The sequence below is a fragment of the Battus philenor genome, unplaced genomic scaffold (assembly GCF_028537555.1).
Source record: "Battus philenor isolate CCGP_79_NKW_IND1 unplaced genomic scaffold, ilBatPhil1.0.hap1 SCAF_28, whole genome shotgun sequence".
NCBI classification, from domain to species: Eukaryota; Metazoa; Arthropoda; class Insecta; order Lepidoptera; family Papilionidae; genus Battus; species Battus philenor.
The window spans coordinates 1,070,362-1,089,508 of NW_027181691.1; the positions used below are offsets into that span (position 1 = coordinate 1,070,362).

General features: G+C 34.4%; 2 protein-coding genes across 2 annotated transcripts in view; both read right to left on the reverse strand.

The window, feature by feature from the left end:
* Positions 1 to 19,147, reverse strand: part of Non2 (upstream activation factor subunit spp27 homolog Non2) — a 94,820-nt gene that overhangs the window by 45,461 nt on the left and 30,212 nt on the right. The gene's annotated exons all lie outside the window — the stretch shown is intronic.
* On the reverse strand, positions 7,148 to 18,820 carry LOC137925877 (biorientation of chromosomes in cell division protein 1-like 1). Its single transcript, XM_068769349.1, has 5 exons — positions 18,631 to 18,820; positions 13,879 to 14,039; positions 10,292 to 13,536; positions 9,462 to 9,563; positions 7,148 to 8,133 (listed from the first exon to the last, which is right to left on the reverse strand). Exons 1-5 carry the CDS (start codon positions 18,715 to 18,717, stop codon positions 7,952 to 7,954), a joined length of 3,777 nt encoding a protein of 1,258 aa, XP_068625450.1. The 5' UTR covers positions 18,718 to 18,820; the 3' UTR covers positions 7,148 to 7,951.

Below are 19,147 nucleotides of genomic sequence, written 5' to 3' on the forward strand. Positions count from 1 at the left end.
ACACGCACGAGTTCGTGTGACGTGATATTGCTACCGCTGACACTGTTATACAGCCCAAGGGTGTCTCTTGTTAGTTGGACAATGACGGCCACCTCGTACTTAATAGGACCTGATAGAACCGCATCCAGGTCTTCCGACTACCTTCGACGTGAAATGACCAACAGAAGCAGAGGCTACACAGCGTTTGCTGCATTTAGTTAATAAAAGCCATTAAAATGATTAAAAACTAGTTTCGATGGTCCACGAAAAACCTGTTTTAAAGTCAACTTTTAATTCTGTGAACATATTTTTATATTTGTCGAGTTATAAATAAGTTATTTGTAGATTAATTTTAAGTTATTTTTAAAGCAGTGGTAACTTAGTAGTGAAGGACTAAGGTTTGCGATTGTAGGTCGCGAGTTCGGTTCCCGGGAAGAAAAATATCTACACTCTTCTATATAACATCCTGTATTCTTTCATCGGAAGCTCTCTAGCTAAGAAGAGAACCCTAGAACTTATTGTAAAAAGGTCTAGGCCAAGCGTCTATGGTCTGATAGGATTTGTTAAACTCCTTATCCAGAAAGAGCCTTTGAGATTTTGATCCTCCAGCTTTGTCTCATCTCATGGAATAAAAGAGAGAATATTTAAAAAAAGGTGGTAGGCAGAAGGTCTGGTCTGAATTTACACCACAGGATGGTACTCCCCTGATGGTGGTGGTAAGCAGGTCGAAACGGAGAGCGCCGGTAGTTGACAGGATGTGTCCGTGCTGGTACGAGGAACGAATACATTCAACCCCGTTGGGGTGCAAGGCGATATAAAGATTGTTGCGTGAATTTAAAAATGCTCCGAGAATCAAAAGAACCAAGACGAAAATTTATAACGTAAATTCGAATTCGCCCCGGTGCGTGAGGCATGTCGTAGCTGGTGAACGCAATCGAGGCCAGGGTCTTTCTCCCAGGCAACGGATTTATATCTATACTCCTGGTGCGCGGGCGCATTGGACTCTGTTATAAAAACTGAGGTCCGCTGAACTAATAGCACGCTTCCACATACCCACGCTACTTCAGATGTACCGTGCCCCTCCAAGTGTTCAAATATTTTTTACTGTATTACAAAGTGTAATTCCTTCCATTTATATATCTTTGTTAAAATTTTGATTTAGTCATATGGAACGTTACAATATCCTCGGCATTTGTGTAAGACTAGAGGAAAATACAAAACCACAATGTTGTCATATCATTTATTTTTATAATAATAATAATAATTTAAATTCTTATAACATTGTTAGATTATCATACGCGCTTTCAAGATATACAAAACATAGATCGCAAATCACTTTTAAAACACTAAACGCATTTGTAACTATTTTGGTTACACTATATCATAGTTATATCGCTAAATATTTAAAATGAATATATAATATACATTATTTACAATTATAAATTAATTTGAGAGAAATCATTTTAAAAAATCTTATATTTAAACCATTCACACATTCAATTAAAATATGTAAATCTTATAATTTATAAAGAGATGATATTAAATATTTTAATCTTTATAATTTTGAGTAAAACGTTGTAGCAGCTCCGCGCGCATCCGCCGTTCGACGGCAACTGAGGATCGGCTTCCCGTGAACGCGAGTTTTATGCGGCACTCCCTTATAGTGTGCGAGAGGGACGCTAAATGGAGCGCTTCATTCGCACATACATATAGAACTAATTTTTCGAAATAAAATCACTTTAAATCGAAACGTCTTTCTTTAAACACGCAACGCTAAAACAAAGCTTTTAACAATGAAACAATTATTATTAATTTTTTATTATAAAATATTTCATTTTATCTATATATAAAATCAATCATCTGTTAGAGCACTACAAGACTCAAGCCTTCTTCAAAGACAGGCAGCGCACGCGCACTTTAAGTGACTTCCCGCTACGGTCGCCACTCAGCGTTTTTTCGATATACCTCCGTTTAACTAACCGGACCTCTTCAAGCAAGAATCTTTATACGAGCTGATCCGGCACATTGTTTTAAACCTGGGATTTAACAGTATATCGCTTGGGAAACTTCAAAAGTAAAGTATAAGAAACATTGTATAAAATGTAGTAATGGGTAATACACACTTATATTTAAGTACATCCGGCGTCGACAGATGGCGCTAGTTGTTCGTGGAAGTATAAAAGGCACGGCGCGGTTGAATCGTCATTAATAAAGGAGACTCCACAACGACACGACGTGTATATATGTATATAACATAAGAAAAATTTAATACAATTTTTTTCGACTTAAGATTGTTCAACGCATACTTTAGTCCAGGGTTAGGCAACCTTTTTAATCGTCAGAACAATTTAATTTTTTTTTTTGGCAGGGCTCATATTAACACTTAATAATTTACAAAGCTTTTTTCATATTAAACATTTTATATATGAATTATATAAAATTTCATTTTATAAAAAAAAACAAACAAGAAAAGAATAAAAAAACTTTTATGCGAGAAATTTAGCGGTGTGTTTTCGACGTAAACTGATCGATATTTTTAGATTTCAAATGGTGCATCACTGTATATCGGTACTACCATTTTATTATAGTTAATTTTATAACAATATATTGATGGAGTTTCTCGAGTGGCGACCACGAGAAGGTAGACGCAACGTGGGTACGCCTTCCACCAGGTGGACAAGACCGGCCATCGTGGTGATCTTTGGGGGAGGTCTATACCTTGCAATGGGCGTCCATCAGTTGAAAACACGAAGAAGATATTGCTCGAAAAATGGCTGGCCGTATAATGTTTAACAAGCCGCGTGTTGATCACCCCTGCTTTAGTATATTGGGAAAAACGGAACCGTTAGTATTTCCATGTTAATAGTTATATATTCAAGACATATTGGCAAGCTCATTATGAAATCGTATCAGAAACCGAAATAGATCCGTAGACGAACATAAGGAACATTTACTAGTTGATTTGGTTGAGGTGGCAGTCCACAGGCTATATAGCGCGCAGAACATATATCCCGCTCGAGCCTTGAATAGCGTTATTTAAAAAAGGAATACAAATTTTCGTCTGTCACGCTTTGAAAACGGCCTGAACCATTCCATTCACAAACCTTTTATAAGTTTCTCAATATTTCCTATAAGGGGGACCGGAGAGTAATGTCGCTTTAAGTTAAATTCACACGACTACATTTTTAACAAGTTTTTATTTCTAATCGACAATATATTCACCTTCGTTATCAACAACCTTTTGCCGTCTATTATACAAATCAATGCCGGAGCGGTAACAAATCAATCGGAATTTCTGTTTTATGTCGACAGAAACGAAATTTCTTTCCGATCTTCTTAATAGGAGGCTTTTAAGGAAAAACTACTTTTTCCATTACGACCTCCAAGTGCAATGTCAATTAATAAATGGCAAGTGCAATCATTTATTGAATATTTCTAGCTGAAAAAATCGATATTTCATTGGACAATTGTATCTCGTGTACAGAACCCGGCGATAAATATTGCTCATCGACCTTTGGAAAGAGACAATCGGCTTGTCAATTGGCATAAATATTAAAAAATATATTTGCGACTAGGTTTATAAATGTGTTAATATATATGAAAAATGTGTTCAAAAGTGTTATTTTTCATATATATTCGGAGCCCAGAAGGTAATCGCGTTTCTGGCGACATATTTTACAGAAAAACCGCTTGATTTTTACCACTTTGACATTGATTTGTATACTAGATGGCAAAAGGTTGCTGATAACGAAGGTGAATATATTGTTCATTAGAAACAAACTGGTTAAAAATGTAGTCTTGTGAATTTAATTTGAGAAAGCGACACTACTTTCTAGTCCCCTGATATATTATATACATATATATATGCTAAACAGTATTACATTGTAGGTATCTAGTAGGTGCATATCGACATATAAATCAAATTCAAAAAAGGAACATCACTAAAGCACATATAAATAATTTATACCTACTCTGCAATAGATTATAAATACTATCAAACGACACAAAACAGCCTACACTAATTTTATTTCTATAAATGTATAAAATAGATAAATCACATATTTTTTTCACTTCAATGGCAGTTGCAATGTTTTCCTTATATTATCTATGTATATTACTAAACGTTAGGTGTTGCCAGTGTTAAAAAAAATGTGTTTTTCAGCGATAAAAAACATATACATCGGCTCTGATATTATACGTGGTCATATACAATATTTTTTTTAATATATAGGAGGAAAATAAATACACACAAAGAGATGAATGAAAATCCAATCAACCTGTGTATAGTGAAAAAAATAAAACTCTGAAATATTCAAATTTTTTTGTATTATAATATAGCAAGGAACAGATAGTAAATTATAACTAATTTTAAAAGCGCGTTTTATAATACATTATAATTACGATATTTAATTTTTGAAACCGTTGATTTTTTATAGAGTGTACCTTCAACCTTGACGGCGTGTCGGTGGCGCCATCTAGTACAAGAGAATGGAACGTTCCCTCCGGAAGTGGACGGGAGTGGTATTTTGACAGTTCAAGATTCAACATGACGCTAAACGGGTACAGTACACCTGACCGAGACCAGGGATCTATTTACGATAGATCTTGCCTCTACCTTCTTCGACATCAATACTCTTTAATTTGAATGTCCTGTGCGCGTACGCACTACCTGACTCTCCAAGCAGGTGATGAAGTTGTAAGACCATCACTGCCCATACGTCACCAAGCACTAACGATTCAATCCTGGCTAGGTAAGCTGGCTTCCATAATATCTGGATATGGTACCGGAGTTGCCGGCACACTCACTTCTCGAATCCCATCACTGGGATCTAGCGTAAACTACACCCGGCTGCAGTATGATCTGGCATATATCTCTTGTTGACCAGGCAAGTACCAGAGCTGATTTAAATCACCGGTTGCCAACAAGCTACCACTAGCCACATGACCACTCACTTCACATGTCCCACGTCTGGAGTTACCCACATAGCACCTACTGCTCACACAGACGGGCTACTGGTCCCTATAGTACTCTAGTCCAAAAAACCAAACCCGAAGTTCTGGCTGCAAACCGACTAGAGCTAAATGTCTCTCCACTCCCTCTAGCAGAGAGCTTCATCTCTTGTTGAAAAGCACCAATAAGGTGGACCGCTTCCAACCGATCCTTTTTGTAAACTACGGGTGATGCCTATGTCCAGCAGTGGGCAATAATACAGCAAAAATTGACCACGATTCAGAGCCGTAAATATCGTAAATATATATGTGAACTAGCTTACAAGACCTACCATAGTAATAACACTATCATATACTATATATATACTTATATTTAATATTGGTGTTTTAAAATTGCTTTAAGTTTCACTATAAACGAATTTAAAATATCACGTAAGCCGATAGACATTCACTAGAAGGTACAGGCCTCCCTCAAAGATCAGCGCGATGATCAGTCTTGCACTGCGCGCATCTAGCGACCTCTCTCTAGTAAGGGGCCCATCCACGTCTACCAGCACGTGGTCACTATTCTAGAACCGACTCCAACAACCAAATAACATAACAGTAGTGGGATAAAAAAATTATTGCATCTAAACAAACTCTGTTACTTTACCACGACAACAGATGGCGCTGCAAGTCGATTGCCTCGCGCTATAATTTAACGTGGGTAGTCGCATATAAGGCAACCGCTTGATTGTCAACTAATACATATCCACGAAGACATGATATACATAAACTCTGTGATCAAAAATTAATGTAAAATTGTTATTTAAAATTTACGAGCATTAGAAACGCAGATATTTATTGCCTAAGTTGGTATAACTGTATATAACATTTGCCCAGTGTCTGTTTGTTCAAAGTTGTAATATCATTTTGCTCGGCCTAAACAATATTGAAGGATATTTAATGGAATCAGACGTTACCTTGCGGAAGTCCATCCTAAGTAAGAAAAGGACCAATATTTAGCCACTTCCGCACATGCAGTGGTAGTCGTGCAACAAAGTGCACCGCCCGCCAGCCCGCTGACAAATGCGCATGCGGCAAACAATGCGAACTACACAACTGCCACTGTCAAATCACTCAACACGTGTTTCACCCCTCCATGGGGCATCTTCAGGAGTTATGTTACAACGATTAGTGCTATAGCCAATTAGTGAATACTCTGTTTGGCTAAATATTGGTCCTTTTCTTAAATATTGAAGGATCTCTTGTGTATCAAAGGCGTCAAGCTTCTATTGGTCAATGTCATAGTGCATTGGCTTTCACGATGGCAAAAACTCGACTGATATTCCGCAAACACCGTATTCACCTGATTTGGATCTTTGCGATTTCTGGTTATTCAACAAACTCAAAAGGCCAATGCGGGTACACTGTTTCAAAATGATTAACCCTTAATAGCCTTGAGTTTCAATTTTGATACCAATCTTTTAAACCGAATATTCACATTAATATTAGTTTTTTTTATAGGTTGGCTGTACGTATTTTACTGTTATATAATATCCTTTCCAACGAAATTAAAAAAAAAATCTATTTTTCCCTTCATCTAGACCCTCAAGTAAACACAGTAATATTAAAAAAAAATCACTTTCTTAAATCAGGCTACTAAGGGTTAAGGAGATAAAAACTAAAGTCTTGAAAGCTATACTGGAAAAAGACTATTTCGACTATTTAGACTGAAAAAAAAGTGGTCTAAACTGCGTTTTACAGGGATTACTTTGTAAGGTATGAAATTGATTTGAAAAAATAAATACTTTCCATTTTATGAACAAATCGAAATTACTTTTTGATCACATTATTAGTATATACATGTCAGAACTCTGTTACTTGACAGCACCAACAGATGGCGCTAGAAGTCAATTGCCTCGCGGTATAGTTTACTGTGAGTAGTGGCATAAAAGCGACCGCTCGGTTGTGATGCCTTTTATCAACTAATGCGATATAAATCAGTTAATTATTGCACATTTTATCAAGAATCATTATAAAGAAATCAAATAATCTGATATTACAATCAGTAATTTATAAATGTGAAACTACTTTTATTATACAGGGCAACACCATAATATGGATATACCTTTAATCTTTCACATTATATGTAAATCAAATACGGCTAAAAATTAACGTACGTATGTATTTACATAGTGTTTAAATTTTAAAAATAAATTCATATTGGCACCCTGCCAGAAATTAATACACATTTTTGAAACAATTGTTAAAAAAAACCTGTCATCTATAGTATCTTATATTTGATTTTAGAACACCTCCATATATTTTTTTTTAGTCGACGTAGAGTTTAAAATCATTTAATTGTTGAAAATTCATTAATGTAGGGTGGTCACATACTTTGTCAAAACTTAGTTGAGGGTAGACAAACATTTAGCATGAATTAATGGCGGTAATAAATAACAAGAGTCTAACGACACAGAGAGAGAGAAAAAGAGAGAGTTGTTGATTGAACCACAGCGTTTGGATCTATAACACTCTCTGGAACTTTTATATCAACTTTTTCTCCAATGTACTGGATATTTGGTTATACATATAAAAGCAAGTATGAACAACATATTCAATATGATACACCTTATTAAAAAAATTGATGTTTTCAGATTCAAAATACCCGCAAAATAGTAAGATAACATTTTAAAAATTCTTATTACCTTATATCAAAATTAATTATTATTTACTATCTGTCCCTGCAGATTGTTCTGCTTATATCATTTGCCTGTCGCTTTCAAATTAAAAAATATTGTAACATATTTTAAAGCGATCACATTATACAGGTTGATTGTAAATAGATGTGAAAATTAAAGATTTTTGCTGAGCTATACATCTTTTTAAAGCATTTTAATTCAAATGAAATACTGGGTATTATTACTATATAAATTTCAGAGGTATGTCCATATTAAGATGTATGTTTGACATAAATTTTCTATAAATCGCTTCATTTATTTCATATAACTAAAAATAATATATTTATAAGATTTTCTTCCTAACTCACGTTATTTCTTCTGGATAAATAATGCAATTTTGGCTTGTATAAATCAGAGGTGTCATATCTTTGAACCTTGTTCCTCGGTGCAGACTTTATTTTGCCGTTTGGTGGTTGGGAGGTCTGTGTATTCTGTTCATAGTTCTCCACAGATTTATCGCTCGATGGACTGTTGGGTAGATCTATAAACAATGGCATTTAATTATTAAAATGATTTATTTCAAAACCGGACCACTACTTGGGCTACGGCAGACATTGTTAAGGTTTCAGAAAGTCACTGAATCCGCCATAGTGCTCATCTTTGGGGAAGATATATGTGTAGCAGTATACATGATGGTGATGATAAAGTGGCAGCAAGTTTAAGTGGCAGTTGCACATGGCCTCTTGAGCCTTAAGATTCCGGAGTGGACAGACAACTTAGTTAAAGTCATTAAAATTTTTTTGACTCAAGCCTCTTCTCCCTGTCCACTTGGAGACATATGTGGATGGTCTATGTCCAGCAGTGAAGTGATTATGAATACAAATCGACATAGCCCAATGAATTGGCAAGTTAAAATGGCAGTGAACAATCCACATAGTGGCCAGTATACATGGCCACTGGAGCCTTAAGGTTCTGACAGATCGGCAAGCCCAGTGTTGGACAGACAATCTTGTTAAAATAGTGGGAAAAAATTATATACAAGCCCCTTTGTAAACAGTCCCATTGTAAATATGTGTAGGAGATCTATGTCCAGCAGTGGAGGTATATCAGCTGACATGATAGGGAATATGAAACCAAGTCGACATAGCCCAATGGATTGGCAAGTTTAAAATCGCATTGGAAATGCCACATAGAACGCAGAACACATGGCCGCTGGAGCCTTATGATTCTGGAGTGGAGACAGACCGGCATGCCCAGTGTTGGCAGACAACCTTGTTAAATTAGTTTGAAGACGTTGGGTACAAGCCGCTTCTATCAGTCCCATTGGAGACATATGGGGGAGGTCAATGTCCACTAGTGGAGGTGTATCAGCTGACATGATGGTGACTATGAACAAGTCGACATAGTCCAACGGATTAGCAAATTTAAAATCGCATTGGAAATGCCACATAGCACAGAACACATGGCCGCTAGAGACTTAAGGTTCTGAAGTGAAGACAGATCGGCAAGCCCAGTTTTGGACAACCTTGTTAAATTAGTTGGAAGACGTTGGATGAAAGCCGCTCTTACAGTCCCATTGGAGATATATGGGAGAGGTCAGGTCCAGCGGTGGAGGTATATCAGCTGATATGATGGTTATTATGAATCCAAGTCGACATAAGCCAATGGATTGGCAAATGGAATAAGCTTTATATATATATATATATTTTTTTTTGTTAATGTATTAAACTAATGAACTGTAATAAATGTCATGTACACTAAAAATGTTTTTTTATTTATAACAATATATAGAAATTATGGAGGCTACATTTATACCCGTTGTACATAGATAATAACTGATCGTAATAAGCACACTGTGTTTTAACTCACCAGTTTTCCTCGGCCGTGGCAATCCAACCCTTTTAGCTTTACCCAAGTACTTTGAACGTGTTACATTTGATGACATATTATTGTTAGACCTCTCATCGATATCTGAAATTTTCAATGATTCTACAATTAAATTAAGCCAGTTATTATATACAGGATGAGTTTCATATGCAAAATATATCGACAATGTAGATCCATAAAGATTAGTAACAAATATATTTTAGGAGTGTATATATTTATATATATATGTTTGTACATATGTATGTATTTGTATGTAAGCACACCCTAAACAGCCCACTCCTTTATGTCTCTCATCTCTATCCAAAGGTTGTCTGGTAGAGATCATTTAAGCAGTAAGACTGGCTCTTGTACCTCTATATGAATTGTTACTTTTTTTTCTAGTTACTGTCTATGGTGTACAAAAAAGTGTAAATAAATAAAAACAATTTCTTTATTTATTTAAACACTTCTTATGCAATGTATGTATGTCATTATATTTAATGCCAAAGGTATAAACCAGTTAGCCGTTTGGTCGGTGCAAAGATTAATTAATGAAGAGAAGTAAATATAAAAGAGATTGAAAAGTGAGAAGGAAAAATGAGATAATAACGCCCTATATATACATACTGATGACTACTAAAACTATCTTTTTCTTCTTTTCTTTCGATAGATGTCCATTGCAAGGCCCCCCCCCAAAAAAAATCGCCAAGGTGACCGGTCTTATCCTTCCTGTTACTATTTGTCGTCGGTTCATCTAGTGGTTTTACTACTAGGTGGAACACTAAACCTAGGAATACTAGAATAAATTTTATTTACTGTAATAATGAGCTTACCTTCAGTGGTTGAAGATATCTGATCAGATGTACTGAGCCTTCTCATTTTGTTCGGCGTCAACACATGTCGGTTATTATTGACCGTCTCCATCTCACTGTGTTTCCTTTTATAGTTATTTTCACCTTCGCTCTCTATGTTTGAGTCTGTGAAGTAGTCGATTTTAGGCATTTTAGTAGGAGAATCAGCTGTAACGTTGCCAAGTATAATTTCCATGATTTCTTGCCTAGACGTCTTGTTGACCATTTCCTCTAATTTTGCATCGTAGTCACTGGACAGTTCAAAGGAACATTCAGATTTAACTGGACTAAACACAGATTCTGTCACCGGTTTTTTAGTTTCTAATTCTGTTGATGATTCATTGTCTAAAGGTAGCAACACTTCAGCGGACAAATTGACATTTTTGACAATATTTTTTGAATTCTTTGGTAATTTTAAATGACCATTACGTTGATAGTTAACAATTTCAAATTTTCCAAAAGTTTCTAGAGCTTCTTGAACTATTTTCTCTTCGTAAGTATTGCAGTTTATCAGATAAATTTTATTTCCAGAAGCTTCCGTGAAAGCTTTAAAAAATTTACTAAATCTATCTCTCTCTAACTCTGCTTTATATTTCTCTTGTTCACCGAAGTAGTAGAAGTCCCTTTGTTCTGGATGCACACGCTCTTTACGTGCTTCTCTATTTTTGACATGGTTCTTTCTGAGCTTACTCTCGTCTTTATGCACTGTCTCTTCATTCTCCGATAATTCTTCTGTGATTATAGTCACTTCAAAGTACTCTGTTCTCTTCTTATTGTCTTCCCTAGATTTGTTTTTATTTTGAACTTTATCAACAGGATCATTCACACCTTTTTTAGATCGTACTTTACTTTCGCTTTTATATTCAACTTTCATGAATGTGTCCTGTGCTTGTAAGGCCTCATAACTTTCTTTACTTATGGTATCTTCTGAAGCGTGTGCCTTCGCTTTGTTATTTAACTCTTCATTAATGCTTTCAATTGATTCTTCTACTTCTCTCACAGTTAGGGTAGATGGAACATCATCATCGACATGATCTGAAAAGCCTTCATCTTCTGCATAATTACTTTGATCCATAGAGTAAACATTGTTTTCATGAACGCCGTCTTCATTTTGTTGCCCGATCTGTGAGGTATGTACAACAGTGTTGGTGACGCAAGCAAATTCTAGCTCTGGGCCAGGAATGCTGGAATAAATTTGACTTAAACTAGGTCTAACGTTCGCTTGAAACTCTAACAGTAGTGCAGCTTCTTGGTTCATTCTCTTTTGTTCATCGTCGAGGAATTTACGCATTTTAATAAGCTTCTTGGCTTCTTCTAGATTAGCAGCGAATTTAGGCTTTTTGATTGTCACATCTGGGACGAACGGCAGCCGAGGTGGCGAAGCAATTGGAGTTTCTAAATGTGATTCGAGTCTAACAACCGGCTTAGGTTGCAGCATATCAATAACTTCTTTCTCCTTCTCTTGCAGAGTCAATTCCCTGTCGCACGGACTTGTGCTTTCGCTACTAGTTGACATGTTATCTGATTTCGCGCTGCCATTTTTTGAATCCTTTTTACTTTCAGAAGATTTAGAATTTGCAGGATTATGAGATCCTTTTGACGATGAACTACCGTCATTAGAATCTCTATCCGTAGATCTACGATTTGGATTTCCCCGACCTGATACACTATAATGATCATCTGCCTCCTTCTTCTCCTTCTTTTCCTTATCTTTATCTTCGTGTTTACTTTTACTGCTACTCTTTCTATCTTTATCCGACCTTGAACTGGATTTAGACTCTTTTGGCTTATCCTTATCTTTGTTGTTCTTATCAGAACTCTTTTCTGACCTATCCCTATGACTCGACGAAGATTTTCTATCATCAGAACTTTTGCTTGAATGTCTTTGACTTGAGCTTGAACTTTTATGTGATTTGGAGTCTTTATGACTGGAACTTTTATGGGAACTATGTCTGGATGAGTCTTTGCTGTCTTTCTTTTCACTTTTATCTCTAGAACTTTCTTTTGAATTTGTTTTAGACTTGCTTGTATCATCTCTTGGTTTTTTATCATGCCTACTGCTATCACGCGAAGTAGAGTGTTTTGAGTCAGATCTTTTATCTTTGCTGCTTGAATGTTTATGTGAATCTCTAGAACGATGTGAACTTTTATGACTGCTTTTTCTATCGTCAGTTTTTCGTTCTTTCTTAGACTCCTCTGAATTTTCACCTTCAATTGCCTTTTGTTCTAAATTAATCTTACTGTTAGCATCACTTTCGTAATCTATTTGCAAATGAGTACTGTTTGAACTATCTTCATACACGGGAGTGTTAAATGTACTAATATTCACTTGGTTGTTAAATTGATAAGCTAAGTTATTAGCATCTGCTGGTTTCTTGGGTACTTTTGGTGCTTCTGTACCATTATCTGTGGTTTTCGTTTCAATTGCGAAACGGAAGGAGCTAGGTTCTTTTTTGTCGTCGTTTTTACCGTCCAAAGAATCATTGTCGAAACCTTGTTGTGCGTCACAAGAGTTTTCATTATTGAAATTTCTTATTGGCGTTAATGGAGACATATTTCGTCGCAGAGACGAATCGGAACTAGAATCGTCGTCGTCGCTGTTGACCTGTTTGAAAAAGATTTCCTTGTCTTCTTTCGTAGTTTCATTTGGTAGAGGTATGTCTACTGAACAATCAATTTCTTTTGGAAGTTCTATCTTCTCCAGTTCAACAACTTTAGGCGGACTTTTATCAGGTGCTGGAATATTTTCTAGTTTAATTTCTTCTGCCGGCAATGGAATAGAATTTTTATCCAAGCTGTTCGATTCAGAAGCAGTTAATTCACTGGAGGCAGACAGGTCAGTCTTTTGTTCTTCAACTTTGACTATTTCAACGTGATTTGTCTCTGGAGTAGGTGTTTCTTCCTCCTTTACTTCAGGTTTAGGATTTTCTTCTACGATTTCCATTTTTTCATCTTCAACTTTCGCTTCTTGAGCCACTTCAACATCCATATGCTCATTTTTTTCTTCGTTGCTCTTGACAGAGCCAGGACTAACTGCTTCTAGATCAGTTGGGAGTAGATCCTCTGCTTTGCCATTTGAAGTCTCTGCACCGCTCGCAGACTTCTTTCTGGTGATACCCAGATAATTGTATACCAGGTCTTCTACTTGTGGTATAAAAACCGATGCGACTTTTGGGTTAACCACTTGATCAACTATTCTTTCTACACCTTGTTCCAAATAGTTTCCACTGTAAATGAAAAATATACATATGTATTACAATAATTACTCCTCCAGCTAAGGTAATTTTGTGAACTTTACAAATATTTATATTCTATCATGGTGCAGTCTTCAGTTTCCGGGGAAGGGTTCAGTGTTTATTGTTTAGAGGGTTCTGTAAATCTTGCTTTGTAACAAAATATTTACATTATTTCTATGTACACATTGTATACAATATACTTGTATACGAGTACATTTAAATTAATCATTTCTAGATTGCAAAAATCTTACTTTAACATATCTGAGAATAATATATATATACATAATTCCATCAAGTTCCGTACTAATAATTATATAGTATAGAAAAACTCACTCCAATATATGTTTCCGTAGCTTTTCCCTCAATTGATTCTTATTGAGATCCGGTTGCCAGCACTGTCTTGAGAGGAATGTGGATACAGAGTTCTCCACACGCTGTCGCAGGTTCTGGTATGCTGGTCTAGTGTCCACATCTGCTATGCAGTCTTTACGAAACTGAAACACAAAAGTTACATAAAGCTTTAAAGATGAATGTTATAGATTAAAAAATAATAAATAACAATGATAATCTAATATATAAAATTCTCGTGTCACGGTGTTCGAACTTGAACTCCTCTGAAACGGCTTGACTCATATTTACCTAATTTAATATGCGTATTCAGTACGTCTGAGAATCGGCTACTATCTATTTTCTATACCCCTAAGTGATAAAGGTTGTTCACACTTAAAAAAAAATTTTAATTTTTTTAACGAAATTTTTTGTTTTTATTTTTTTATGATACAGCATACAAGAATACATACAACCATAAATTTTCACCCCTCTACGATCAACCCTTATTTTTTATTTGTAAATTAAAATATCAATTTTTTTTGCAAAACAACATTTGCGGGATCAGCTAGTATAGTATGAATAAGTAGTTTTAAAAATAGTTTTTTTTAGCAGAATTGGTAGTGGTTGAAGTTACTGGCCAGTCATATTCCATTATAAAATATAAATTAAAGCAGGTCAAGACAGAGGAATCTGGGCTTCTTTGGAGGAAACCTTCACCCGCGGAGAGGGTCTTGTAGATAACTCTGTAACTTTTCTTTCTATAAGAAATTAAAGGCTATATTAATATTATTATATCACAATGATCACTTAATACAAGATTATTTAAAAAGAGATGTAAAAGCTTTAAAGTCTTACAATCACTACATTAAATTTTATACACCTGTAAACAATTACCTTATACATAAAAATTAATTCCTATTTCCTATGGTCATTTAGGTTTTCTAGACGGTTCTTACGTATAAAAAAATACGCAGATACTTGTAGAAAATATAGATTATACAATCTATTGGTCAGAATTTCAAAAATCGAACACTAAATTTATTTGTTTATTTCACATTTAGTCAATAAATAATCTCCCTGAAATATGTTACTTTCATCTATTTTTTTACTAGTATATGGCATGCGAATTCTGATTTTGAAATAGTTATTTTAGGAGACATAGAATAATTTTTTAAAATTAACATGTGACCTTTTGACATAATTGTAAACATTGTGTGTACATAAAATTTTCAAGCGTTACCGTTCGTAAAACTAGAATTTCAATTATAAAAACTGAAGGTAAGATATATTTAGCAGTTTATGCGAAAATAATATAAAGTAACAAGACATATTCAATTTCACAAATTTCAATTACTATTTTATTCAATACCAGCCTGTGCCTGCTACTTCACTTACATGGAATTTAATAAAAAAATTTCATTTAATAATTTTTCTAAAAAGTAGCCTAAGTTACTCCGTATTACATCAGTTATCTGACAGTACAAATCCTAGCAATATCGGTCTTACCATTTCAAAGATTTGCACAAACAGGCAGATATAAATTTTAAATATGTAATTTTGATAAATGTACCACATATATATCACATGTAGGTAAAAAGTGTTATTTTAATATAACAAACATACACTCCTGTTTTATTTATTCATATAGATCACTGAAGCATTTTAATTATAAAGGGTTCCGTGCATCTCATAGTAAGTCAGGAACTCAGATAAAAGAAAGAAAAAAGCTGGAGCAGACAACTGGTGACATCAACAAGAGAATCTAATAAGCTAAGTTGATGTTCAATATGTTAAGTTACTTTCATTGGATTCACTGCTGCCCAAATGGCATTTGCAGATTCCGCGTGTATGAAGTGGCAGGGTACAGAGTGCATCTAACTAAGACTTAAAGTAGCACAGGTTGAGGGTTTCCGGGGGTACCTCGTCTCGGATTAGTAGGCTACCGAGATATTAGATCGCTTTGGTGAATGTTTCATAAGAGTGACTCCCACAAGGGGATCTCGGCATTTTCTGTCACTCCTTTGCATTCCGACACAAGGGCACCCGAGAGAGCCGGACCTCAGCTTGGCCAATTGCTGTTGCCTGGCTAATATCACCACTGCCAATTCGGAAATCGTAACCACTGGGAGAGGCAGAAGAAACTCCCGCACCGCTTCTATCTAGTATAATCGGTGGTTTATGTCCCCTGTGATATATGATACTACCTCGTTTCCGATGTGACTACATGTTATGAGTTATGGAATATCAGTATTTAGATATATTCCAGTTAAAAAAATTGTCAAAACATATAGTAATAAGCTCTTCTTAAGTTTAAACACACATAAGTACTATAGACACTAACTACAGTATTTACCCTCAGGACACTATTAATCCTATCCAAAAATTAATTTTTACAGAAATGGTACAAAATTTAAACCTTACATAGTTACAAAAATCATTTTAACATGATCATCGTCATCACTGCACGGCATAGGCCTCCCTCAAAGATATCTATGGCGGGTTATACCATTATCATCATGCTGGGACTTACTGATGATTGTACATGGTAATGCCTACATCAATTGAGATAATCAATGTCATATATACCACATATATATATATATATATATATTGAAGGTAACACCGTCATTGTCACTGTAACACTGTAACACAGATCTTCACCAAAGATATCTATTGTAAGGTACAGCATAATTAAAATAATAAGTCTCGTTTTGCAGGTAGTTTGGAGATGAAAGTGCTATATTATGGTTGAAGGACACTACTGTCCATAATCTGGAAACTTGTTAGTAAGAAAAGGACCAATATTTAGCCACTTCCGCACATGCAGTGGTAGTCGTGCAATAAAGTGCACCGCCCACCAGCCCATAAATGCGTATGTGGCAAACAATGCGACCGCCAAATTACTCAACACGTGTTTCACCCCTTCACGGGGCATCTTCAGGAGTTATGTTACACCAATTAGTGCCAAACACAGAGTGCCTTTTGAAATATTGGTCCTTTTCTTACTTACAATGGACTTCTGCAAGGTAATGCCTGATTCCATTAAAAACTTGTTAGTAAACTGTGACAATCCTATATAAATAACGCACAAAGTGTAAATTATATAGGATTGTACCTTAGGAATCCAACCCGCAATCTACGATCGCATATCTCCGTCCTCTACTACTGCACCAATACTCATAGTTGATAAATCAGGATAATTATAACACATTCATTTCCAAAAGCATTACTTGATTGCAAAGCTATCCCGCAGAGACAAGACAAGGTGCATTTCCTGCACATAAATATCTTATACAGCAATAAGCAGTTTTAGGTTAGATGTAACTTAAAATCAAATTTTCCCTAAATGTTTCATGATTTTTAATGTAAAAAACATATACTTCAATTAACAGGTTTTATTATGATTTAATGAAAATAACATTAATAATGCATATTTTAACATGTATTTTAATATAAATAATTGTAAACCATGTGTTTATATAATTAGTTATAGGTGTAGAAGCTTGAAAGGTGTATATGTATATATATTAAGGGTAGCCAAGCTCTTTGATAGTGCAAGCCATTTTTTGAAATTCCAAATTTTTCATGCATCAATTCAAGACACGTTTAGAACATGCAAGAGAATATTTTTTTCATAAAAATCATAATTACCGAAATTATTTAAACAAAAGAACAAAATATGTGCATTGAAGTTAGATGTAATGGCACCCACATATGATAGCACTCCTAATAATAATTAATATGCCAGTTAATTATGATCGGTGTTTGGATTTCGCTAATTTTATTGTAGAATAATAATAATAATTATTCACACCAATAATTTGTTTTGATTTCCCGGGAGAAAACATAGATTATATAAATTTTAATATTGAAATAATTTGACAAACAATCAGAGCCTAAACTGATGTTCAAAACCGCATGTGGCTAGCGTGATGCAGTTTTGCTACACCTGATATATATTATCATTTACCATAAATTAATATATGCTTTCAAAATTCATGTTACTACATATTAAAATTAATTATTGTTTAGTATCTGTCCTTGCAGTCTTTACTGGTTTTAGGTCAGTTGGATTCCAAAATAAAAAGTAAATGAATGTAACTTATATTAAAGAGATTATACAGGGGACTGGAAATAGGTGTAAAAACTTTGAAGCTTTTTGCTGAGAAACCATGCACTCACATCTTTAGAGCTTTTACACCAAACCAAACACTCTGTATATTGTGATCAGTGTAGTAGTGTGAATCAGTGGTAGGTACCACACAATCATGCAACATGTAGCCCAGGTAACCTAATTAGACCTCAACTTACAAAAGACCAATATTGGACATATTGTTATAGGTTAAATAATAACATTTCAAGTGTTTGTTGTATGTTTCATTTATTCATATAAGCAGTCTTATATGTATAAGAAAATTTAATTTTTTCAAATTAAAAAAACCTTTTATACATGGTATTAAACAAAAATAAAAAATTTATAATCAGTACTAAGACATTAAGAGTGCTGACGCGTTTTTTTCATTATTAGTAATAATTTGTTTTAAATCATAATGTTCGAAGTTTAAAAATTATTTTAGACTATGCTATATATAACTAAACCCAAGTAATTTCGAAATATAACGAAAAGAATATTTTTCAATGCCCCCGATTCATTAACGCTTAAGAACATAAAACAATATTTAACTTAAATTAGCAATTTCTTAAATACACTTAATTCTATAATTTTATCAGATTAATTAAGTAATATAAAAATACCTGATCGAATATCCCTTTAGATTTTAGTTCATACACCAATTGATCGACTAAGCGTGGATCACCCGGTAAATATTGTAAATGTGCCATTTTTATACTATTTAATTTACATAGAAAATTAAACTTGTTTTAAAATAATTTTACAATAAATTAAAACTTTAATGAAAGCAGTAACTAATATAAGAATTATAGTTACAAATATTGACAACTTCAATGACAATGTTTTTAATTGCCATGCCAATGGTCTAAGGTGCAACATATCATATTCAGCCTTGATGTTCTATATTGTCGATATATATTTTATATTTTACGTTCAACTATTTGTATATCATTATGTACACTTCTAAACCTAATCTATTGCTACAGCTGATCCTTTGATTTTTATTTAATAAAAATAAAACAATAATCAAATACGACTTTAGCAATCGCCGTTAAAATTTCAATTTGGAACAAATATATTACGCATTTTTAATTAAATAAATTTATAAAATATATACAAGCGTTTTATGCATGAAATGAT